Source organism: Pholcus phalangioides, unplaced genomic scaffold (assembly GCF_987345545.1).
Source record: "Pholcus phalangioides strain wild (caught in Gottingen) unplaced genomic scaffold, Ppha-v1.0 ptg000017l_1, whole genome shotgun sequence".
NCBI lineage: Eukaryota > Metazoa > Arthropoda > Arachnida > Araneae > Pholcidae > Pholcus > Pholcus phalangioides.
This window is the reverse complement of record NW_028301610.1, coordinates 57075000-57102771: the sequence shown is the minus strand read 5'-3', so window position 1 is coordinate 57102771 and position 27772 is coordinate 57075000. Positions and strand designations below refer to the sequence as shown.

The following is a 27772-nucleotide window of genomic DNA, read 5'->3' as shown; positions in this document are numbered from 1 at the left end:
CAGTGTTATCAGAAACCTAAGGTGTAATACAAAGTAGTACACATGGCTTAGAATGCTGGAGCAAAGTTGCTTAATCCAATGCTTGTTTTGCATCTTGAAACAAATCATTTCAATTATCAATAAATTATTTCAGCCTTGAGTTTCACTGCAGTTTGTTAGGTTGGTTATGTTATTTGATCTGTTTAATTAAAATAAAAATGCTGCTGTCCCTTTGAGAAACGTAATGAGGATAATATTTACTCTTCATTAGGTATGAAGCCACTATAGAAAATAAAAAAGGCTAAAAATCTGTATATTTCATTATAGTTTTTTGGTTGAGAAAAATTCACTTGGTGAGAAAGTGTCACTTATTATTTCAGCATGATCTGGAAATGGTTTAATTCCTTGGGCAATCCCCCCCCCCTTCTTGGTGCCAATGATGGAGCTGACTGATCTCAATATAGGCCTGTATGTGTATATAGGGTGAAAAATTTAGTCTGTTTCAACTTAAATAACTTGTGAACCATTGATTATAAAATCATACTTTCAATTAATAAAACTAGTCTAATAATGTGCCCATCTTTGATATGTCTATGCAATCTTTTTTTGGTACAAGATGTAGAAGAGAAGTATGAGGGCTTTTTAAAAGATGCATATGGCATAAATTAATCATTTGCCAAATTTAACCAAGAACTTGCTAAATTACAAAATTGCTAAAGTTACTAGTTGATCATTTGCCAAAGTTTGCTGAAATTCTTCCATGACACATTTTCAATCTGGTGCAAACCACCAATATTTTGTGAACACCATTTGACTGATAGTTTCAATATGATGTGCAATGTACGTATAGTTTTATACGTATGCAGTAGATGCTGCTTATTAGAATCATGGACAATGTTATCATTTTGGTATTCTTATCACTTTCACTAAGTATAAAATCGATCAATATCATAACATGGAAAACAGTTTGTTTATAGTTATCAGGACTTTCGTTTATGTTATCAATTTTTTTTTGTCGAAAGTTTTTTTTTTTGTCGAAAGTTTTTTTTTTTGCATATTTTGAAGTTAAGCTTTAGCAAGACTCATTTTTCTCCTATAAGTTATTGTTATCAATCTGCAAGACTATGTAAGACATCAGAAGACTCCCTAATTTACATAAATTTCTATACTCAGTTCACAATGGCTTAATTTGGCTGTAATAGCCATTATAATCTATGTACATGTAGTGCTGCTTTTGCAATTTTTTCAAGTGAAGGCATGTTAATCTTATTATTTTGAATCTGTTAATATATCCTTCGTACTAATGATGTGTGTGAGTGTAAGTAATTATAACCAGAATATTCAATTGAACAAAGACACATATTTAATAGAGATTTAAGTGACTTAAAATGAGAGGCACTATCTGTTGTTCAGACCATGGAGGTATTATGGGGTGGAGATGACAAAAGGTCACGTGATGTCCTGCCTTTGGGCAACCCTATTCCGCTTATTTGTGCTGAATGGACGCTACCCGTTGCTATAGCAACTTATAAGCTGCCTATACGCGTTTACATTGCCTAATTACTTTTTAAATTATAATTGGTTTGATATTTTCAAAAGGAATCAAGAATATATTGAACTGAATTGACGAATTGCTCTGTTTGTTAAAATAAATTTTACTTTTTTTATATGAAAAGAAATTCTAACTGTCTATAATCCAGAGGTCTTCAACCCATCAAGCATTTCGGAAAAAAGAAAAACTTTCCACTAAGCCCACGGGCCAACTCTGGATCCAGATTCACAACAGCTTAATTCAGTGTACAGTGGTATGGGCCACCAAGGACCCGGTTAAACAGGCCCAAATTAATTGAAAATTTTTAATATTATTCTGGATTTTTTTAATTTAATTAATTCATTTTTTTTGCTTATATTTGTTATATATATATATATATATATATATATTGTATATATTTTTTATTTCTTTTATATATTTTATTTCTTTCAGTTCTGATCAATTTCTTTCAGCAATTAAATCTTCATAAAAATGAATTTTCATCTCTTATGAATAACGCGCTGATTTATAAAATGCATGAATTATTCATAAATGATGAAAATAATGATAATTAGGAGAATTCGTGATAATCATTCAATTATAATAATGATTAATTGTTTAAAAAATTGTAGATTCATCATGGGGTTTTCCGGGCTGTGGCAATATCGGCCTCCCCCATGTATAAGCACTATGCATGTAGTTAGGGGCTTTCTTTCACGAATAGGCCCGACAGAGCAATGCATATTTCCGGGACCGAAACTAGATGCTTGGTCAGTTGGGGAAAGGAAGCATCTTGGCGCAACTCTTTGTAATGTTGAAAGAGATTTTAAAAGGAAAATTTGAGCCCCTCTGGTCCAGCGCCCCTACGGCCTCGGATGTATGGGAATGAGGGTCACGGCCCCACAAGGGCAGGGCTCCAGCCCAGGGGCTCGGAACGATTATTTTTCACGCTATAAATTTACTACAGAGAGACCCGTGACAAGTTTGGCCTGCGGCCCTGCTCCTATGATAATGAGACTTGGTTGTATTTTTCAAGTGCAAGTAATATGATAAATTTAAAAGAAGGTTGTTACAGCGAGGTGGGTCTCCAGAAAAATCACTTTCATGGAGTGACCCCCAAGATGCTTCTAATAGCTGTTAATATGACGGCCCTGATATAGCACCTCTGCTAATAAGATCTAGTATTGTGATTTTCAGAAGTATATAAATTGGTAAGGGCTGGTACTTCCACTCTTAAATCTTAACCTCTCTTAAAATTCCACTCGGGTGTGGGACCCCATGACCTCCCACAACCTGGAGCAGGGCCCCTAGGCTGGCACCTTCAGTGGGCCCCTAGACCAAACTTTTCACTGACCCCCTCTTAATAGTGAATTTATAGCGTGAAAAAACAAAAAAAATAAAGAATCGTCCCGGGGGCCCCAAAGCTGGAGCCCTACCCTTGTGAGGCCATGGAACCCCATGTTTTTTGGGCCCCAAAATGAGAGCAGCATCTATTCATTGACTAACGAAACATATTAGACCTTAATCACAGGGGTCCGAAAAATTTAGCTTTTCCTGGGGGGGCCTATGTCAGGCCCTGGCCTCAGAACCAATTTGCAGGGGCCACATGATGCTGTGCATACTGTCCTATCTGTAGTTGAGTATAATACGATTCCAAAGCATGAAATACTCATAGAAATGGAGAAGAAACCACAATATTATCCATTCTTATACACACATATAGCGCTTGGAGGAAATCATTTTTTCTCCCGCTAAATTGCATTAGATACTAAAAATTTCAAATCAGATCTTCTTGGCAATATAGTCTAACTATCTGCAACATTATTTGGCATTTAAAATTAATTCGAAATTTAAGAGAGGCCACCGAAGTTCAGAAAATTCTCATAGAAAAGCATTAGGCACTTGCAATGTTTGTGCTGAATGGAAAACGCGATAAATGCCAGGAAAAGGCAACCCGGAATCATTTGATCTTTGCCGCGTTGCCATCTTCACTAGATAATACCTCCATGGTTCAGACTTAAGCAGCCGTGTTTTTGTACTGTTTCCAAAACTCTGAAATTAAATACTTGACTAATAATGTGTTGTTAGATACCGAAAACAAATTCGAAAATCAATTGTTTGTCCATTAACATAATATTCTAACACTTTTCCCATGTTAATAAACAAACAAGTCCTATTTTTGCAGACAGTGTCAGTAATCTTGGCTTGTGCAATGGCTTCGTCATCATATCGGCCAACCCATTCTCTGTAAAGACCTTTTGTACTGCAATCTCTCCTTCCATCACTTTTTCACGAATGAAGAAATGTTTAATGTTGATGTGCTTTGTGCGGCAATGGAATTCTGGATTTTGTGCAAGTCTTATAGCTGTGTTATTATCAATTTGGATCACTGGAACTTCTTTAGGTTGTACAACTGCTTTGTACATCCTTTGCAGCCAAATTGTTTCTTTACAGCATTCATTTGCCGCAGCAATTCCTGCTTCAGTGGTCAATGTTACTACCATAGATTGTCATTAACTGAGCCATGAGATAGCTCTACCGGCATACAAGATCACCACTCCTGTAGTTGAGCGACCAGTCTTTTCAAATCCTCCAAAGTCAGCATCACTATAGCATTCTAATACTCTGGGATTGTAGTTATATCTGTAGATAATGCCTTTACTTGTGGAATTCGCAATGTATCTGAGAACACGTTTGGCTTTCACCCAATCTTCTTTTGAAGGATTCTCTAGTTTGCGTGATAAAACTACCTACACTGTGTGCTAGGTCGGATCTGGTGCCTACCATACATAAGATACACGATAGCTCCAACTACGTCTCTGTCAGGAAATAATTCATCTGCTTGTGATTCAAGACCATTTTCCTCTGACAGCACTTTCAAAATAGGTGTATGAACTGGTCTGCAATTTTCCATACCCCAAATTTCTTAAGCACTTTCTTTGCACATGCTTGTTGGCTAATTTTGATGTTTCCATTGGAAAACTTTTCAATTTCCAATCCTAAGAAGTATGTTGCTGGTTTACTGGAAACTTTAAATTTCATTTTCAAATGTTTAATGAAATCTTCAGCTTCTTGCTGATCAGTTGCTGTGACTAGACCATTATCAACATATAAAGCTGCAAGTAATTTTCCTGTTGTTATGATCTCTGATGTGGGGCTGCAACTAGATGCTTGGTCACCCGAGGCAAGCGAGCATTTTGACGCCCCCTCCCCTCCTTGTAATGTTGAAGGAGAGGTTTCCGAATGAAATTTGTGCCCCCTCAGGTCCAGCACTCGGGGCACGAGACCCACCTGCTCCCCCCCCCCCCCAGTTGTGGTCCTGCTCTGATGTACAAACAAGGATCAGCTTCACTTGCTTTGAATCCCAAGTTTCAACAAAAAAATCTCCAAAACACTTGTTTCAACAGCGAGGAGCTTGCTCAAGTCCATAAAGACTGCGCTTCAGTCTACACACGTTGTTTTCTTTTTTGTCCCATCATTATAACCTTCAGGTTCTTGCATATATATGGTTTATTAATTATTATTATTTTTTTATACATTTTATATTTACTTATTATCTTCTAGATCACCATATAAAAATGCTGTAGAGACATCGTATTGAGTCAAATGCAATTTCTCACTTGCTGCAATTCTGATTATAGTGTGTATTGTTCCTAACTTGGTTACCAGACTGAAGGTTTGATTGTAATCAATACCATGACGTTAACTGAATCCTTTGATTACAAGTCTCGCTTTATACTTGTCAATACTACCATCTGGATTCTTTTTGATACGATATACCCATTTACAAGGTATAGCTTTTGATCCTTTAGGTAATGGCTGTAGAATCAATGCATTATTTTCTCTTAAGGAATTTATTTTAGAGTCCATGGCTTTCTTTCAAAATGTACTGTCTGTACAATTGATTGCATCTTGATAGGTTTCTGGTTCATTTGCATCAGCCATGAAGACACCTTCCAACATAATGTAGTCTTCAAATCTTTCAGGCTTTTTCAATTCCTTTCTGTTTCTGAGTGGTCTGACGTTTGTTTCAGCCTCTTCATTTTCATCTTCTGAGCTACAGCTATTTTCCTCTGATTCTTCATCATGGGTATACTTTCCCTTATTTGAAAGTTCTGAATCTTGATCATTTCTTTGAATTGAAAGTGTCACAGTATTTTCAATCTGTAAGGACTTCTCTTGAAATACCACATCCCACAGCAAATTACTGTCTGCCTTTCCTTGATATAGATGCGATACCTTTCATCTCCATCATATCCGATAAGATAACCCTTTGTTGCTTTCTTCTGTAGAATTCTTAATCTACGACTCTATAATAAGTTGTTGTGACACTCTTCTTTATACATAAAACACGTCATTAATGTGGTAGTTCTTAATCCGAATATCATAAAGTATTCTCAAACAAATAGGCCAGTGATCAGTTATAGTGGTTACATAGCATGTTTAACTCGCCCACAAAAAACCCTTTACTGTGGGGAGTGCTTTTGTTTACCATATTTATCTAAACCTTACCACATGAACAAAAAAAAAGAAATAATTCACCAGAACAAAATTAATACATGTCACACACAATTCTATTAAAGAAAGAAAATTTAAGTTTAATTACTTTTCCTTTAGAAACACTTTACTATTTTCAAAAAAACATCACTTAATAGACACTTTTCTAATTCACAAACATGACATTTAACATATTCTTCAAACACAAAACAGTCTCTTTGCGAAGGAAGTTGCTTTTCCAAATAATTTATCATACAATTTTTAATTTAAACAGAGAAAATTAGACATACTAACTCAAACCATACATGTGCATTGTCCCAACAAACATCTCAGGGTTTTTCTGAGAATTATTTTAATTTAAACGAGACTGTAATAATTTTTATTGGGGGAAGTTTGGAGCGGTCATTAAAGAATAGGTAACACACATAAATCAAGAAGACCGAAATCGCCAGAACGTTACCAGAAATGAGAGGAAATGGAAGAGAATTTCTCACATACCTAAAGCTCAGAGTGACTTGTAAATTAATCACTCAGGGGTCAGCATTCCGAGTTCTCAGGGTGCCACAACTATAGTTCTCATCGATCAATCCAAAATCTGATGGGTACCAGGAAACTGACGAACGATCCATACACAGGATAGTCAATCTCGAGAACCTTCTTAGCTGAGGTTGAGACCAGCGTAGACACGAACTCCAGCTCTGCTCTGGCCATGGTGACAAACTCCAGGATACTTCATCAGGATAGACTCGGCAAGAGGGAGAACTGCAATGGTAGTGAACACTACTACATTTCGCGAGGAAAACTTCAAATTTCTTTCTCCCCCTCCCCGTTGCGTACGCTAATGCTTTCTACATGATACATATATCAAATGGTCCACATATATCTGTAGAGATAAGTTCTCCTGGTTTTGTGACTTTCTGTCTAGTCCCAAACTCCAAACGATGAGCCTTGCCATAGATACAGGCTTCACATAACTGTTTATCAATTTTGACCTTGATATTGAGTTCTTTTTCCATTAATGACTTCACATGCTGTTTATCTTGATGTCCCCCATCTTTCATGGTAAAGCTTACTTCGACTGGTGTTTCTGGTATCAACACTTTAATTTCAGCTCTGAAAAGACCACCACTGATATCTGATCCACTAAGGACTGCTTCGCCATTAATTTTCAGATAAAATTTTCTAGATGTTGATTGAAATACACTGTTCTGGTTTCTGTCTTGCATTACTAATACTGAAAACAGATTCTTGCTAATATCAGGAATGTACCAGACATCTTGTAAATGTTTAAATTGTTTTCTACCGTTTAGCATGGCCATTATTCTTATTGTACCTTTCCTAACGGCTGGTAGTACTTTTCCATTTGCCACAGTTATAATATATGGATATTCAAATTTTGCAAAGTCTACGAAGAAATTACTACTCTTGGTAACATGTTTAGATGCACTGTTATCTATATACCAATATCATCACAATTCACTTCTGCAGCAAAAACATCTTCATCTATGGCTAAGAGAGTTGTACTGACAGCAGCAGCAGTACCACCATCCTTACTCTGATATCTTGTGGAACGAATTACTGCTATCAACTGCTTTTCTTACTGTGAGATCAGATTCTCGAAGCAGTCTTTCTCGCAGATTAGAATCACGGATGCCCAAGACAATCCTATCCCGAATTACGCTGTTTTCTTGCTCTCCAAAGTCCCATGAGGCCGCCAAAGTTTTCAGTTCAGTAAATTATACATCTATACCAATATAGAGATGAATCAGGGTACCGGTACTGTTAGAATATTATGTTAATGGACAAACAATTTATTTATTTCTGTTTTTGTTATCTGGCAACTCATTATTAGTCAAGTATTTAGTTTCAGAGTTTTGGCAACAGCACAGAAAAACATGGCTGCTCAAGTCTGAACAGCAACAGATGTTGTCTCTTACTTTAAGTGTTTAAATCTCAATTAAATATGTGTCTGTCTTCAATTGAATATTCTGGTTATAATTACTTACACTCACACATATCATTAGTAATAAGGATATATCAACAGATCCAAAATAACAAGAGGTACCCTGATTCAACTTTCTGAGAACATGAGAAGAACTTGAAACGTTCGAACACAATGTTGCATCTAGGGAGACAATATCTATCAAACTCTGTTTTTTATATCATATTTATATCATCAAAAAGATCATATTTTTCAGCACTTTCGGCAGCTGCATATTGGAATGTATTAAATACACTTATACCTTCATCACCAATGACGTTCAACAAAATTGTGATTTTAACCTCATCAGGCTTCTCAATCTTCTCTGAAGCAAGCATGAAATTCTCAAACTTTTCTTTCCATTTCACCCATTGATCAGAGAGGCTTGTGGAGCCGAATATTAACTCTCCAGGTGGCTTAAATGTCTCCATCTTTTGGTTGATTCAACTTTTAAATTCTAGAACACAATAATTCCAACAGCACCAGACATCTAAGAAGCAATAAGAATGGGACCTATCTCAATTCATCTTAGAAAGCTCTTCTTTCCTGACACCATGTCAAGCACCAACTAATAAATCTACACTATATAGGTCATTTTGTATCATTAGTTTGTATTATTCAGTTAATTACTATATACAATATCAGAGTTAACATTGAATCCTTCTCCAGGCACACAAGTGCTCTCACTCCATAATAATAACCACTGGCCTCTTTAGCCTTACAGTGGCTATGTTCATACATGACAGCTGCATCTATAGATCACTGGACTAACTAGTCACTGGATATGTTGAATATTAGCTGCTTTTTTAAATTCACATTTAACAGCATTTCCTTCCTAAATAACGGTGTCATCTCCTAAAATGATAATTTCTTACCCACAACTGCTCATGATTTGCAGAAGATTTGTTACTAGAGCATTCTAAGGAGTTTCTAACACCTAGTCTATATAGCGTCTGTAGTTGGCATACCTCAAACCGATTGAGAGTTTATAGCATGGGTATAACATTTCCTTTAAGCTCTCGATGTATTGCGCTATATTTAATAAATGACTTGCAGCAGGCCCACAGCCAGAAATTTCATTCGGGGGGAACCAAAGTGATAGAACAATAGATTTGGCCATCTTTTTCCCTTTTTTTGGTCATTTTCTCACATTTCGGGGGTTAAACCCACAAGTCCCCTCCCTCTTGCTACGGCCTTGACTTGCAGCATGTTCTAATGAAATCTTGGGAGAAAATGCTACCCATATCAGTTTAAACCAGAATTTTTCAAACTTTTACATTCTATGGTCTCCAGTTCAGGAAAAGTAATTTCTCTGCACTCTCCTGGTTAAGGCATCCCATGGGATCCTATATTCTACCTGTAGCATTTGCGGCCCTCCTGGTGAGTTCCAGTGTTCCCCGAGGCAATATCACTCCTTCGGACAACTGGTTCAGATTTTCATTGAATCATTATCGATGCATATAGCTTTTGCTAGAGAGATTGTGTGTATGTCACATTCTCTACTATTATTACAAAGTGTAGAGGAAATGGACACAATGTGAAGAGGAATTTTTTGCTGAGGTCTGTAAATTTTCCTCCCAAACTCATCCCTCTTGCCAGCCAGGCCTTCTTTAAGCCAATGTCTTGAGGATAGATCTTGGCGTAAAATTCTTTTCATTATGCATTTTTCAATTCATCTCCACATTGTATCCAGTTCTTCTAGGCTTCTGTAATTTGAATGAAAAGTGGATTAGCACATACTAATCAGATGTTTATAATAAAATTCTTGAGTGCATCTGAGAGATATTATATACGTTTTAGGGAATAGTCATAGTTTGTGTATGAAATTTATATCTCTATGATATCCTATTTCACAGGGACCTCTCATTGCTGCTGCTTTTACGAATGGATATCACTGAAATGTCTTTGAAGTTAACCGACTACAGGTAAAAAAATTTTAACTATTTTTTGCAAAATATATTTATAGTTATTTTATTTTGTCATTAGAAAAAAAAATGTGACTATAGATATGACACTCAATTCAGCTGAGAAATAATAAGTTTTAATTCATATATATATATATATATATATATAAATAGGTAATGAAATATAAATACATCTATTTCAATATCATTTACAATATGCCATATTTCTTGGTATTAACACAGCATGGACGAAAGTGCCACAGTCTGGAAGAAACATTGTTCAATGCAAGTGCTCCATCAGTGCCATGCTGTTCTGGATAAAATTTAACCATACATCTTATTACTCGTTTTCGTATTCTGTGAGCAGATATTTGTCAAAAAATGCTTACCATATGCTCAAAACGAATTCTAGACAGTTAAAATGTAATTTAATTACCTAATATTTAACTCCTACAAGATAATGCTCATGATTAACTTCTTGGAGCTAGTGTTTTTAAAACTGAAATTAGCTTAAGCATTGCATTAGTGTAAGTGCTGCAAGTCCCCAAAACTATGCACTTAAAAACGCTAGTGCCACAGCAAATAGGCAAAGAAATATGTTTGCTATATTTTATTGTTGTTGCCAAAATATGATTTTATTGAAAAGTATTGGCTGGACTATTTCAATTATTTACAGTCAAAAAAGTGTGGAGTAAAGCATAGGCGTTGGAATCTAGGAGGTGAGGCCATTTGAGCCCCTCCAACAAATTTTGTAAGGAGGCTGAGCCCTCCAATAATTTCTGAAGAAACAATGAAATGCACCCTCTCTCATCTGCGTATGCACGTAAGTCCTGTATATATAGGACGGCCAACAACTTTCAGCCCTCCCAATGTTTTTTTCATGTCGGCACCTCTGGAGTAAAGTGGAAAAATGTCTGCCCTTCAAAGTATTAATTGAGCTATTTATCACATACATATCATATAACACATTAAAATTGTACATAAAATTTACTAAAGATAATTTAAAGGAAAATCTTAATCAAGTATCACAAATGTGCTTTTGTGTACTTTTATGAAGAAACATGGAAATTAATAAATTAATATTTATTCTGATCCCTGAGACAAAATGTGCTTAATGAAAATCCAAGAATTGCTCTTCTCATTTCCTAGTTTTTCAAATCGTGGTTCTCAGAGCTATGTTGCATGTTGTTGTGTTGTGTAGCATAAAGATAAGTTTTTCCTACCTTTTTCTTTATATGTTGCTGCGAAATTTTCTAGCCAAGTAACAGCCCTGAGTTCATATGTTTGGGACCAGAGGTGTAGTATGCAGGAGAGACCATGGGGGGCCCGTGCCCTCCACAAGACAATCAAAAATTAAAAATATTTCCAAACATTCAACATTTCAGTAACGAAATAAACTGTCAGAAGAAAATACCTTTATACTACTACACCGCACACCAACTCCGGTCATACATGGCCATACGGCAATCTTCAATCAGTGGAGTTGGGTGTGAAATGAAGGCTCCATCCATCGGTGGTCGCCCTAGGCTCGGTAGGTAAAGAACTTGCTTCGAATGTACTACGCCCAGATTCATACCCATGGACCTTGATAGTAACCTTCATAGTGGAAGACGAGCATCTTTACCACTGCCCCACTCGGGCAATACCTTTATACTGTCCATTTCTGTTAATTTGAATGTTTTTTGAAGGTGAGTAGCTCAAAAGTTTTCTCTGTAGGAGAGATTCCTTGTGCTCCCCCAAACCCAATAATGTATCCTTTCTGAAAGTCGATTCAATCTTGCGTACACCAATGCTAGTAACCATGGTGCAAGGTATTGTAATGTGGTAGGCCTTCTCATGGCACAACTTGGGTGATGCAAATTCTACCTGGCGATGGAGAAAGCTGTTCAGGGGGCGAATGAGATTATCGGGAAGCCGGCAGAACCGAAGGTAGTGAAAGCGGGGAAGAGGAAAACGAAACTGCCCACGCAAAACAGAAACTACTCTGCCGCGGCTGTCAAATTATCAGCTGTGTATACGATGCACAGGGATTAATCACGATAAAGACTCCTGCAGATTAATGGCTAGCAAATGTCGCTTCTGTAAAAAAATCGGGCATATAGAAAAAGCCTGTTACGCGGCAAAGAAGACTCAATCGGCACCTAACAAACAGAAACAGATTTCAGTTGAGGAAAACGAAAATGACGTTTCCATGTTTGGGTTAGAGACGGTATTGAGTGAAGAGCCGAAAAAGCCTCCGATGATGGTTACTGTCAACATAGACAATAAACCAGTGAGTATGGAAGTTGATATGGGTGGAACAGTATCAGTAATGAGCTTACAGAGATTCAGAAAAATCTCGAAAAAAAAGTTCAACCTACGAATTTAGTATTCCGGACATACAATGGAGAAAAAATTATCCCAGCGGGATATGTCACTGTGAAAGTGAGTACGGAAAACAAAAGTTGCACTTAAACTTGTAATGTATCTACTACTTCATAATACCATTTGTAGATGGCAGCACCATCCTGCCTTGGAAGATAGTGATTGTAATAAAGAAGGGCAGTCATGCTCTGGATGCCATGCTAACTGGTTGTAGCAATCTGTGTCCATCGCTATAGTTAGTGGACCAAACAGTAAATAGCCAAGCAGCAATATATAACATGGTGTCAGTTAGAAAAATACTCACGTATTTTTGAATTTACGCTTCAAAGATCTGAAAAAGATGGCGAAAAGCCTGCCGACCATCCAGCCATTCGATGCCGGAGCAAACCCGTCCGAAGCATGGAGGTATTGGAAGGAAGATTTCTTGGATTATTTAGAAGCGCTTAAATACAGCTCGGAGGCAGAAACTACGAAAACTGCTCTTTTTCGACATGTGTGTGGAGAGGAATTGAAGAAGCAGTTGCGATCCTTCGATATTGCGCCCGCAGCGGCAAGCACTGCGATATCGCTCGAACAAATCCTTCGTGAGTTCGACAAATATTTCTCGGACTATCAGAATGAGATTTATGCATCTTTCAAGTTCCTTGAAATAAAACAAGAAAAAGGCGAAAAATTTGCCGACTATTATTCGCGACTACGATGCGCGGTCGTCGAGTGTACGGTCAGTCGATGGAAAGAATGCTCCGTGACAAGATCATCCAAGGACTGAGTGACAAAGCACTACAAGAAAGACTGGTCCGAGAAACGAGTAGATCAACGAAAACACTGCAAGACATCATTAGCGAGTGCAAAACGTGCGAACATAGTAAGGCACAGGCAACGGAGATGGGTGAAAGCAAAATAACGGTCGACGCCGTAAGGACAAACAAACACCACACAGCATTGTTGCGGTCAGCAAACAACGAAAACGCCGAACCGAGAGACTGTAAACAGTGTGGAAAAAAACACCGTCCAAAAGAGTGTCCGGCCTTCGGAAGTAAGTGCCGCAAGTGCGGTGGAAAAAATTACTGGGCCAAAGTATGTAGGAAGAAAACTTTCTATAAAAGACCAAATACTCGCCGAGTTAACATAGTAGATCGCGCCAGTGACGACAGCGGCTCAGATACTGTTTATTTAGGTGAATTAAAATCAATTGATGCCTTAGAGAATGAAAAACCAAACTCTGTGTGGCTTCAGAAGATCCTAGTTAATGGCAACGAAGTCAAATTTAAGCTGGATACTGGAGCACAAGTGAACATTATACCTAAGAGTGAACAGCTAAAATGGGAAATAAAGCCAACTGTAAAGAAAATTAAACAACCAGTGCTAGACTACAGTGATAATGTAGCTCCAATATTGGGCGAGTGTTCATTAACTTGTGAGGTCAAGAATCAGAAGAAAAGTTTCCAATTTCTTGTAACAACTTTGAATTCCTGCCCTATATTAGGCCTAGTTGCTTGCAATGAATTAGGACTAATTAAAAGATTGAATGACCTTATGAAAATGAACGGAAATTCACATAAGAGTGATACACTGGAAGAAATTATGAAAGAATTCTCAGATGTTTTTACTGGTGTGGGACGACTCAAACGTGCTGTAAAAATTAAATTGAAAGAAAATTATTCACCAAATGTGGTAGCTCCACGAAAAGTGCCATTGGCTCTTCATGGCAAAGTGAAACAGGAGCTTAAACGCATGAGTGATAATGGAATAATTGCTAAAGTAGAGGAACCTACTGAGTGGGTCAGCAACGTGGTTGTGGTGAATACACCCAAAAAATTATGCATTTGTCTAGACCCAAGGCCATTAAATGATGCCATACAAAGACCTCACTATCAAATACCAGCAGCCGATAATCTGATAACAAAGCTGCAAGGATGTAAAGTATTTACAATCTTAGATGCAAAAAATGGATTGTGGCAGTTACCACTTGATGAAGAATCATCATTTTTAACAACTTTCACAACACCTTGGGGAAGATACAGATTTTTAGTTTTACCATTTGGGCTAAACAATGTCCCAGAAGAGTTTCAGAGGGCCATGAATGAAATTTTTGAAAATGATCCAGAAATAAATCCATACTTTGATAACATAGCCCTTGGATCTTCATCCATGCAAGAACATTGTCAGTTACGCCGTTGAACCCTGACACGAGCCAGAGAAGCTAATCTTAAGTTCAATATTGAAAAGACACAATTAGCCTTAACATCAGTCAATTATTTGGGACATATAATGTCTGATACTGGAATAACTCCAGATACCAAAAAAGTTAAGGCCATTAACGAGTTCCCAAATGTTGTGAGGATCTACAAAGATTTCTTGGAATGATAACTTATCTAGCCAAGTTCACTCCACTTGTCTAGTTTAACTCACTCGCTATGTCAGCTATTAAAACAAGATACTGAGTGGCTGTGGGATGAAAATACCCAACGTAATTTTGACAAATTAAAACAAATGATAGAGCAAGCTCCATGTCTACAATATTTTGATGTGAAAAAGTCAGTGACTGTTTCAGTGGATGCCAGCCAGCACGGATTAGGAGCAGTTCTTCTACAAGATAACTAACCAGTTGCATATGGATCTGCTACACTTACAGCAGCTCAAACACGCTATGCACAGATCGAGAAAGAACTGTTAGCTGTGATCTATGGTATGGAACATTTAAATTATTACACCTATGGAAGACCAGTAGTTGTTCAAACCGATCACAAGCCCCTTCTAGGGTTGAGTAAAAAGCAATATGACACAATCTCTCCCAGACTTCAGCGCATGCTCTTGAGATTGAACAAATATGATGTTGAACTTATGTTCATACCTGGTAAAGAGCTAAAGATTGCAGACGCCTTGTCAAGAGCTCAATCGCCAAATGAAAAATTTGAAGAGGATTACAAGCAAGAAGCAGCTGTCTCGATTAATCTCCTTGCATGTGATACACCCAATAAGTGGCACGAATATGCTTTGATGACAGCAAGTGATGCAGAGCTGCAGGATGTGCTTCATCATGTTCAAAAGGGATGGCCAGAAAAGAATAGAACCGGAGCAGCAGCTCAGCCTTACTGGCACTGTAGAGATGAGCTGTATTATTCTAAAGAAGGAACAATATGCAGAAGCCAGAGACTTGTTGTGCCACAAGTTGCAAGACCAGAAGTCTTGGAAAAACTGTATGTCTCGCATCGAGGTATTATTGCTTGCAAATTGAAAGCTAGAGAATATTTCTACTGGCCGAAAATAAATGACGATGTGGAAAACTACATCAATAGATGTAAAATCTGTCAGCAAAATCAGAGGGCAAATTCTAAAGAAGTCCTGTTCAAACAAATTCTGCCTGGAAGACCATGGGAAAAAGTGGCATGTGACTTTTTCTACTTGAGAGGTCAACAGTATCTTTTGATGATCGATTAATTCTCAAAGTACATAGAAGTTAAAAACATGAAGAGTACTAATGCAAAGGCAGTAATAGAAGCAATGAAAAGCATCTTTGCAAGGCATGGAATAGCAGAAGAATTGGTGAGTGACGGAGGGCCACCATTTAATGCAAAAAGCCTTCAAAAATTTTTCAAAGAGTGGAACGTGACACACAGTATTACTTCACCTCACTTTCCCAGAAGCAACGGCCAAGTTGAGAGAGCTGTACAAACGTTGAAGAAGTCTCTCACAAAAGTTCTAGAAGAAGGTAAAGATCTACATACGGTTCCACTGGATTATAGGATACAACCTACACAGGATTTTCCTTCTCCAGCTGAACTGCTGATGGGCAGACGATTAAGATCCTTTTTGACAACTCATCCTCATCAACTCAAGCCAAAGTTTTCTACAGCTGAAGCCAGTAAAATCTTGAAAACCAGACAAGCATATCAGAAGGAAAGATTTCACAAATATGCAATGCATCATCCTGAACTCAAACAAGGCTCAAGGGTCTGGTTCAAGAAAAGACCTTGTGAACCGTGGCAACAAGGTGTCATAACCAAGACAGGACCGAAACCTTGTTCCTATATCATCGAAGGAAAAGATGGAGGTACATATCGAAGAAATAGACACCGCGTAAGAGAATACAGAACAACTAATGAGAAGATCACCAGAACCAGAACAGTTGAAGATTTGTACCCTTTAACGGCAGCTAAAAAGATGGCATCTTCAACTTCAGATACAATTCCAGAAGCAGGTCAAATCCTCAGAAGATCAGAGAGGACTGTAGTTAAACCCATACGTCATAGACAATAAATTGAATATTCATTATCACATTATCATACATTAACTATAATAGAACTTTAATGTTTCTTTAAAAATAAAAAAAAATGGCATGTAATGTATCTACTACTTCATAATACCATTTGTAGATGGCAGCACCATCCTGCCGTGTAAGATTGTGATTGTAATAAAGAAGGGCAGTCATGCTCTGGATGCCACGCTAACTGGTTGTAGCAATCTGTGTCCATCGCTATAGTTAGTGGACCAAACAGTAAATAGCCAAGCAGCAATATATAACATCTGGTGAGGGAAAATTTAGACACGATTTTTGGCTGTGAATGGCTATACAAAATCAAACTAGACTGGAACTCTCTTAAGGCTGTGAGGACCGCTAATGATATGAATCTCAAAAAATTGTTGAATGATTATAAAGAGATTTTCGACAACAAATTAGGTGAGATAAATAAAAATGAAGTGGAACTAAAGCTACAACCAAATGTTACGCCAGAGTTTTGTAGAGCGAGAACTGTGCCCTTCTCATTAAAAGACTAGGTTGAAAAAGAAATAGACCGGCTTGAAAGAGAAGTCATTATCGAGCGAGTTGAAACTTCAGATTGGGCTACACCAGTTGTTCCCGTGGTGAAACCAGACGGATCCATAAGGTTATGTGCAGATTATTCTGTCACATTAAATCCTAAGGTAGAGGTGCCTCAGCATCCCTTACCAACGTTTGAGGAAATATTCTCATGTTTAAATGGGGGTAAACGATTTTCAAAATTGGATTTCAGTCATGCATATTTGCAATTGAAAGTCTGCACCCTGACAGTCAACGACTCCTAACCATAAACACTCATAATGGGTTATACGCCTGTAAAAGATTGATGTGCGGCCTAAAAGCAGCTCCAGCAATATGGCAGGGGTACATTGATGGGTTATTTCAAGAAATAGATGATGTAAAAGTTTTTATGGATGACGCCAGAGTGACCGGAACAAATGACGAGTCACATCTCAGGGCTTTGGAAATTTTTTTCAAAAAATGTCAGGAGCATGGGCTGAAGTTAAATTTGAAAAAGAGCACATTTTTTCAAAAAGAAATAAATTTCTTAGGTCACAAAATTGATGAAAATGGCCTAAGTGAAACAAGTGAGAAAACTGAAGCAATTAATTTCCCGCACCAAAAAATGTTCAGGAAATGAAAAGTTTTCTGGGCATGGTAAATTTCTACGGGAAATTTTGTCTTAATCTGGCAACCATTGCCTATCCTCTCAATGAGCTGATAAAAAAGGACGTTCTGTGGCGTTGGTCTAAAAAGTGTGAGACTGCATTCAAAAAGATCAAAAATGAAATTTGCTCAAAGCGAAGATACTCCCAGATTGACAAAGAAGCTTTGGCAATTATCTGGGCAGTAAAGAAATTTATGCTTTACTTGAAAGGCCGAAGATTTACTCTCATAACAGATCACAAGTCTTTGGTAGTGATATTCAGCTCGAAGAAAGGTCTACCAGCATTGACGGCTACTCTACTTCTGCATTATGCCTTGATCTTACAAGCATATCAATTCAATATCATTTATCGTAACACACAGAACCATGGTAATGAGGATTGTCTTTCCCGATCACCTTTAAAGTTGGAAGACTTAGTTGTCAAGGATGACATAGAACTCTTCCAGTTGAATCAAATCGATACACTACCAGTGAAAGCTCAACATTTAGCAAAAGAGACACAAAATAATGAAGAGTTGGGTCCATTGCTGAGGAAATTGAAATTTGGTGTACCTTTAGGAGGGAAGGAAGCCGAGTACACCTTGCAGGACGGATGTATTATGCATTGCCAAAGAGTTTTTATTCCAAAGAAATTTAGAAATCAAATTCTTGATGAACTCCATCAAGGTCATCTGGGCATTGTTAAAATGAAAGCAATTGCTCGATCCTACGTCTACTGGAGGGACATTGATAGCGACATAGAAAAAGCTGCTAAAAACTGTCCAGATTGCTCCAGATTCAAGTCCGATCCGGTGAAAGCAAAGGTACACCATTGGGAATACCCGAGTGCTCCATGGGAGAGAATTCATGTAGATTTCACAGGCCCCATATTCGAGCATATGTTTTTGATTGTAGTCGATGCTCATTCTAAATGGGTGGAAGTATACCCGATGAAATCAACAAACACATTCAAGACAGTTGAATGCCTACGGGACTGTTTCTCTCGATTTGGACTGCCTTCAGTGTTAGTGAGTGACAATGGTCCTCAGTTCGCGTCACACGAGTTTGAAATATTCATGAAGAATAACTGAATGAAGCACAAAACGTGTGCTCCCTTCAAACCATCAAGCAATGGGCAGGCAGAGCGATACGTTCACACCTTAAAACTATCCCTTCGGGCGATGCAAAGATTTCCCGGAAACATCTACCAAAAAGTAAGCACGTTTCTGTTGAGTTACAGAAAAGCGCCAAATGCGACTACCATGCAAATCCCAGGAATGTTATTCCTAAAAAGAGAAATCCAAACTAGAATAGACCTAGTCTTGCCAAATATCAAGAACAGGGTTCAAGAAAGGATCAGAAATGAGGTCACAGACTTCTATGACCGAACTTTCAAGCCAGGAGATCGTGTGGCTGTGCGAGATTACAGATCCGCCAATAACAAGTGGAAGTTCGGAACTGTTCTCAACAAAGACGGAGTTCTACACTACACTGTAGATGTAAATGGAACTCTCTTCCGACGTCACATCGACCAGATGAGAGCAGCTGGCAATCAAGTTCAGCCAACCTTGGTGGTACCCAGAGTTCCAGACAAACTTTCATCAACTCCTGTCGCTTCTAACTCCGAAGTACAGATTGCTCCAGAAGAACAGACAACTCCGACAGAGATCAGTAGCGATCTACCAACACCAGCTAAGGCACCAGCGACGTCCAGCAAGCCACCAGCGATGTCCAGTACTCCCGTTCCTTTGCGACGTTCCCAACGAACCAGGAAAGCTCCTGTCCGGTTGGATCTTTAAATTAGTGGGGAGGAATGTGGTGTCCTTATAAGAAATGACTAAAAGAACTAAACTGATAAGAACATACAACGCCACCTAGTGTTGTGTAAGGGGAACTAGTGAGTTCCACCTCGGACATCAAGTAGACAAGATGTCTAACTGTTCTGCTCTTTCCGCTTTATAAATTCTTCCTATCTATATGTATGTAATCTATCTAAGTCTAATGTAATAATAAATACTCAACAAAATAAATACCTATGTGTTATCCACTCGGCTCACAAAAGTGTTAAAGAAAACACAACAGCCTCTGAACTTATGAAGCTTTTGTAAGGGTTTCCTGAATGGTGGATGCATACACCCTATCATTCTGGTGGTTGAAACGCTCTTCAGTTTTTGCCTCTATATAGAGAATCTTTGGACAGCTATTGTGTGAGCATAACACTGTAGGACACGTCTGCATTTTACCACCCTAAAGGTGGGAATATACTTGAAAGGCTAGGGGAGCATGATGATGATGTCAATGTCAATTCATATATATGCATATGCATTAGATCAGTTGGATGCATCATTATTGATGCTGGAAGTCATTGCACACCAGGCCTTCCCCCGTGTCTCTGCCCATGCAGGTTATAGTTAATATCAGCTGGTTCTGCTGGTTCCTGACAGTTCAGTGACAACCCTTTTTCGTCCGATCATTTACAGACTCAATCTCAGTGAACTGCGTGATTGTCCTGTGCGCAAAAATTAGACTGATTTGCAGCTTCTTTAAGGTTTAAAAAATATCACAAGCAGACTTCCCTATCTTATGTAAAGTTTAAGAGCAACATTTTCGTAATCTCTCCATTCTGTGGTGATATCTTCCATCTACTCTAGAATAAAATATCTCATTCTTTTACAGGAAGAGGTTAACCCTAGAATACTAACTCTACATCTTAGAAATGTAGTCAGTAATATAGGTAACATGCAGTTTTTATAATTTAGTTAGTATTCTAGGGTAAACAAAGTACCTTTGTGCATAAAGTAAATTTTTGCAACAGAGAATCATCCCAAATGAAGCACAAAGTATAAGCAAATGAATAAATCCATAATGAAACAGGGAACATTTGTATGTATTTAAATGTGTTTTATAAAAAACAATTTAATTAACTTAAATGACTGAATGTTTGTGAAGTTATTTGCTGCTTATGCCTAAAATAATTTCTATATATATTTATTCAGGCTTCCCAATAACCACTGCAATCAAGTCTACTGTTTCGTGTTTATGTAAATTGACGTCTTTTCAACTTGGCATGTGGTATCTTTCCTATGCTGAATCAGCAGTTTCTGTATCATGAGCAACTGCAAGAATGTATTATATAAAAGTCAGCGAGGAAAGTTATTTATGTTAACTCCCACCATCTCAGACTGATGTCTTCGTAGTGTGTCTTTTGTTACATAACCCAATATGGGAAAACTTTTTAATGATTTATTTCTTATTACATCATGCACATCTAAAAATTATTAAAAATTTTATATTGCTCTTGTAGATTATTGACTGCACATATATATAACGATGAAATTATTTGTTACAAGAACAAATTTTTTTTTAAAAAATGCAGATTTTTAAATCCTTAAAAACCAAGTTCCTAGCATACTGATGTATAACTTTTCATAAGTTACTTTTGATTAAAAATACTCAAATTGTTTCTTAGCTGGTTATGTGTGCTTGTTGATTCAAACTTTTTGGGTTTTTTTCTGTAAAAATATAATTTAGAGGATCATATCTAGAAAGTAATTAAAATAATGAGAATATTTTAAATATAATTTTTTCTTGTATTCTGTAGTGTTTTTTTTCTTCATGTGGTGCTTATGGTATTTATATTTGCAAACATTTTACTTTATTCATAAAGGACGAAAAATTTATTGAAACTGACAAGATTAAACACAGCTCACCAAATTTGCACAAATTTTGTGTGAAATACAAGTAGTATTCAAGCTCTGAATAAAGAAATTCAAAGATCTACTATATTTGTTATCAAATTATTTATTTCTTCATTTGTTTTGCTTGTTTTTTGTGATTTCGATATAAAGTTTTCTGATTGACTTGGTATGTATGATTTTTAGTAAGTTGTCACTTCATTGAGGTATGAATATAAAGTTGTCTTTTGTATAATGTGATTTTCGGTGTAATTAAAACTTTTTTAAATTGTATTTGATCATTACAGGAATATGCAGTTGTTTTATTCAGTGAGTGAATTCATATAATTTTTTTTGCATCAAAACTATAATTAGAGAACAATGTAAAATTCTACAAACCCCTGGTAGCATTAAGTACATATCAGACTTTTTAGTTTAAGATAATTATTTTAATTTTATGCATGCTGGAGGTGACTATAATATGGTAATGTGTTTGCCTAAATATTGTAAAGAACTGAGTTAAATATACCTTCTGATAGGTATGATCGAATCAACTAAATATTATGAAAATGTCTATACATAAATTGGCTTTCCCGATAGCTTCTTTAAAGTCAAGTCTGTATTGTTTGAAAAGGCAAACAATGAAATTTCAGGAACAACTAAATTATATTGAATTTTTCTTCTTTAAAAAAAATCTAAAAATAAAAAATTTACGATAAAAATCTATTTCAGTAATGAGCATTCAATACGTTTGAAACCATGAATTTTGTTACTTTCCTCTGCTATTTTAATATCCCTTCTTCATTTCATGAAAATATTAATATTTAAAAAATATCAATAGTAGATTAATTATAAAAACATTGATTGTTTGATTAGGTTAATGTTTTAAATATAACAACCAGCAGATTTGATTAAAAAAACTATTATTGTATTGCCGTTAGTTAAAAGAAAGGTGACCATCTGAAAAAGCCAAACTATACCATAGCATCATTACTGTTGGATAAGCAGGAAATATACTGCTGATGTATGTTTTAAAAAGGGAACCTGAACTTTTAATGCTGTAAAAGAAGTAACTTATTTTATTCATATATTATTGATAGTTCATTAAGGGATGTGTATGATGCAGTTATGCATCAAGACCATCCATGTGTATTACATTAAAGGCATGGAAGTAACTTTCAAAATGAGCCAACTTGTGCCAGAAATTATATGACATATAATTTTGCAAATTATACTTTATCATTGCAGAAAGAATATTTTTATTCTTTTATAAAATGGAAGCATTAAAAAAAAATTGGTTTTGAATTTATCTATCAGCTATGTACTATTCTTCCATTGTTACATGTGACTGCTTTATTGTGCAATAGGAATATGTATTTTCCATATAAATTGTTGCTTCTCTTAGTAAAAACAGCAATTAGCTTCCTCTATAGGCAAAGTAGTAAAACTATGCATTTTCCAGTTTGGCTGTTTAAGAGTATATTTACAAAAATGGATATATAAATATATATATATACATATATTTTTTTGGAACATTTTTCCAGAAGTATGAACTGATTTATGGAAGCTTTCAAAATAGTACCTGAGTAAATACATTTACAATATTTTTATTTGTTTAACAATATTTTCCTGAATATTCTAATCTCTTGATTTTTCATAAAAATTATGAACTAAAATAAATTGTCTTTACCCAAAGTTGATTTGTGAAAGTGAAACTTTAATTTTTAAATAAAAAAAAGTAACATGAATAATATTGGAGCAGGTTGTATCAGACTGTGTGGTTTTTAAGACATAATCATTTTAGTAGATGAAATAAATATTAAAAAAAAAGTTACTTTGAACCTTCTAGTTTGAAAAATTGGCATATGATTATGAAAGTTTTCAAGCCTTGGTTTCTCATCAAATGTATTTATGTATAAAAAAATATTTTTAACTGAAATTATAAATATCAATGCTATGAAAGAATGCTATAAATGTATAATAGCAATAATTTCTTCTGTGATTTGTATTTCATATATCAATAAGCAAAACTCTTAGCAGTTTTATAATTCTAAATCTAGGGAGAGAGACTAAATTTCCAAGAAGATGTGACAATAGAACTTATTTATCTTGTCATTAACTGTTTAGTATGAATTCATTTGTATAATTCCCTTTCATCACTGTATTTTCACAAATTTACATGCCATAATGAGAACATACTTAAAAGTATTTTTTAGTGCTAAATTTTTTGTTAAATGAAAAATTGAATTTTATGTATATATAGGTCACTTATATCCCAAAAAATTAAATCCCATTTGTTTTGCATGCTATGAAAATTAATGTTTCTATCTATGTTAAAAACAGGCATTTTTTTCAATGTCTGATTGGATTTTTTACCTTAAGTACATATGAAAAACTGAGTTCTTTCGGTAATGACAATGAAATATAAAGTCTTTCTCAAGTTGGATAAAACTGCACTCTAGCTGCTATAAGAGTATATAGCACATACTAAAGTAGACCAATGTTACCTCTAAGCTGCATAGTGAAAGTGTTTCCATGCAAGCATAGTCACAAATTTTACCATTGGAGAACATAACAGATTGCCCTGCTCTACACAGAAGAAATAAAATAGAAATTAGAGGGAATGTCACAGAGAGAGAGTAGATTATCCATGCAGTTGATGGCTTGAGGGCTGAGAATAATCCCCAAATTGGGTTAAAAAGGTGGTAAACAATGAAAATTAAACTACACAATTAAAAGTATTTATTAATTCCAGTGTTATTCTCATATACAGTACGTTATACATACATTATGTTAAATACGTACATACGTTAACTTTGCTATGAAATATTTTTTAATACAGGGTGTCTAAAATAATAATTAAATTTGGAGTATGTTCTGAGCCAGAACTGTCTTGGAAAAAACATAGGCCATCGGACAAAGTAATTTTCCCAAGTCCCATAATTTTCTCCTTCCAATTTAAATGCTTACACTGAAAAAGTTTAACCAGATCTCATTTTCATGATCCCTCCTGCCCTTGAAGCCCCTGAGCCATGCCCAGTTGGGTCCATGCATTAAGATGGTACTGTTTGAGCTGTTAAAAACTTTAACTACCCACAAGAAAACTATGAAACTTTGGGAATGTCTTGATGAAGGGATGGAAAAGAAATTGAGTGCAATTGAAAATTAGTTTCAACATTCACCACTAGAGTGTACTTTCTATGAAATTAATAGTGCACATGCAAATTTTTTGCAAATGTGTGATCAAATTGCTACCTTCAGCAGAACCATTTTCATTCTAACCTCTTCACTAAAGAGCATAATGTTGAATTTACATGAACGTGCTTTGCTGGTGTAACTCTTTTAAGAATACTGTGATTCTGCACCAAAAGCTATACAGAGGTTTTGGTCTTCAACACTTCTTATGCGGGCAATTGTCAGCTGTTACCTTAAAAGTATTTTATCCTTCCTTCTAGGTGCAATACTGGCACGATACTGTAACCTGTTAGGGACAAGATTATTTCCAGTACACACTCTCATCTCGTTTTTTTTCCTCCCTATTTTATATTTTTTTCACCATCTTGAATTAGGCAAAGAAAAGGGAGGGCAAAAAGATCAAACACTATTTCTTTTCCCTCATTTTAAAACTATAGCAAAAGATTCCACATTGTACAACTTTCTGCAGCTGAAGAACAAGTTTTATATTCCAGTCAGATGTGGTTAGACTGAATCTCAGTTCCCTGCTTGCGATGCATTAAACATATTCTCCACCCTCCATTAAGACTTTTCTGAAGTTTAATAATTTTCTGATGGGTAATCAGGGTTGTAGTCAGCTCAGAACATGGCAACTTTGATTATAGACACCCCATATATCAAGGTTTGCGAATTAAAATGTATATAATATATATATATATAAAATCTGTTTGAGTCACACAACTAAATCAATCCAATCAAATCACTGTTTTGTCGATTAATTTGAAATTTGGTTAGTACGAAATACTTTTGGTGTTTCTTTGACTTTGTCTAAATGTGGCTCAACTGTATTGTAACTAAAGATTCTCAATCTATTCCGGCTCGATTATAATGTTAATTTTGTCTTGAGTAATTTAGTGCAAACACTTATGTGCTTTGAAAAAACTGATTTTCTGTTGTTTAAGATTTTTTTCCCTCTCAAATACTGATTGAAATAAATAATATAACCAAATACAAGTCAGATTTGTTTTTAAATTATTATTGATAGGATGTAATAATTTTGGCAATTTTTTCTCCTATTTCTTTGTTTTTGCTGCTATCTAGGTGGGCCATTGTCCTGTTATATCTACAATGTATTGAATCAAAATGATCAAAACAAATTTTATGTCAAGTGTGAGCTTTTCTCTTTTTCTTTCAGACCATATAGGGGCCCATGCTCTATTGAAGATTTGTTGTTTTAGCCCGTACCCCTGGTCAGATTTAAGAGGAGCAGTGGCTAAAATTTAGATGGGAGCAAATATGAGCTATAGTTTTATAGCATCATTTAACATCTTTCAGAAAAATAGCCTCATTATAGTCATGCAGTGCATATCAGGAATATGTTTTTGGATTATTTACTGACCATCATTAAAAAAATACTTCCTTACAGTTGAATTTTTTTTCACTTGGTACTTATAACTGCTCATTGATAATATCTTGCAATGTAAAACACAAATAATTTAAGCAATATTTTTGTATTAGTGAATGAAAAAAAAAGTTATTTGATATTTTTAAATGAAATAATGTAAATTTATTTATTTTGTGCTTGTTTTAGTAATTTATAAATACTTTATGAAGCAAAAAACTTTGCAGAGTGCTTTGCTTAAACCAGTTCATACTTCAAAATGATTTCTTTTGTATAAATGAGTGCTTTTTTACAACAGTATTCCTGAAGTTTATAATTTTGTACAAATTTAGGTATAGCTGTAAAATACAAAACATGTAAGTGTAGCATGTTATTCAAGTTCTGTAATGTCTGGAAAACTTCCTCTGTAAAAGTGTTCAAAGTGTGGATACAATATCTTTTGTTATTACTGATGCATTTTCAAGAGTAGCTGTTATAGTCTAAAATCAAGCAATAAGGATAGGAAATTCCGATAGAACTGGTATTGTGCTGTGGTTATGTAAAGGTAGATGAAATGTTCAGTTTGAATAATTTCTCTAGTCTTTCCCTGACAATTCAAACTAGAGCATCAGACTATCAATGTAACTGCCTAAATTTGATTTCTTTTTGTGACCATGGTTTTCACTATATACAGTATAACTTGGTGATACATAGCATTGTTAGTTTGAGAGAAAGAGTGAGAATATGTTATTGTATATTTAATGGAATTTGAAATTTCCAATGATGTTCAAAAGATTTATTTTTAAAGGATTGCGAAGGTTTTCTACTCTACCTGATATATTAGTGGAATTTTTTCTGGTAGGTAACCAATGACTGGTAGCTCTAAATCCTGAGACAATGGTGAAAAGATGTATTAATCTTAAATTTTATGGGTAGTAGTAAATTACTTTTTTGATTGCTTTATCAATTTTACTAGAATATTTCTAAATTGTGAATGTTCTATTTTGATTATATGGATGTTCAGAAATTTTCAGAAAATAATTTTACAACAGGCAGTAAATATAAAGAAACTAGGAATTAATTACTTTGAGCTTTGAAACCTTCAACATTTTTCAGTAAAAACTACCTTCCAGCTGGTTTATAATATATACATGTACAAGAAATAGAATCATTTTTAACTTCAGACTAAAGTAAAAAAATAAATCTATTTCATTAACAGAACATTAGCATGGGCGTAAAGTTATTGGAAATATTGAGAGGGATCAGAGTTGTTGGGGGGGGGGGGGAGGCTCAAACTTAATATTTCCAAAGAAAGGTTACTATGGAGATGGTGACAAATATTGAGGGGACATGGGCCCATGTCCCAGATACAAGTTTACGCCTATGAACATTAGTCTGACAGAACATATAGTTCTATATAGCAATACAAATTTGGCCTTGAACATACTTTGAATGCAGAACATATGAAAGATGTCATATGTTCAAAAACAGTAATGTATCATTTATTTTCATGCACATCGAAAAAACAGTACGAGTACATAGAGCTATTTTTTAAAATCTTAATGGATTATGAATTTTTTTTCAAGCTTAAATTTATTATAAGTTTATACCAAACTTTGCCTCTATCAACAGAAATGGCAAATATAAGTTGGGATTTCTTATGTACATTGTAACATGATGGATTCCATCTTCTCAGGAAAGAGATAGCTAACAATCGACCAATCATTTTGCTGATGTGAGGTCCTAACCAGGGCTGATCTGATACTTCTCCACAGGCTGCTCTGTGAACAGAATGGTATTACATCTGATCAACTGTTTCTAAATTTGGTTGAAAGAAATTGAAGTTTTATATATAGTA

The 27772-nt window shown here is 35.6% G+C and overlaps 1 protein-coding gene across 1 annotated transcript in view; it reads left to right on the top strand.

Moving 5' to 3' along the window:
- The window catches only part of LOC149074161 (RNA-binding protein Musashi homolog Rbp6-like), a 409321-nt gene extending 388235 nt beyond the window's left edge, over positions 1–21086 (top strand). The window contains exons 14-15 of the mRNA XM_089246590.1: positions 9845–9913; positions 20682–21086. Coding sequence (XP_089102716.1) covers positions 9845–9886 — 42 coding nt within the window. The 3' untranslated portion in view covers positions 9887–9913; positions 20682–21086. The remainder of the gene's footprint in view (positions 1–9844; positions 9914–20681) is intronic.
- The last annotated feature ends 6686 nt before the right edge of the window (positions 21087–27772 follow it).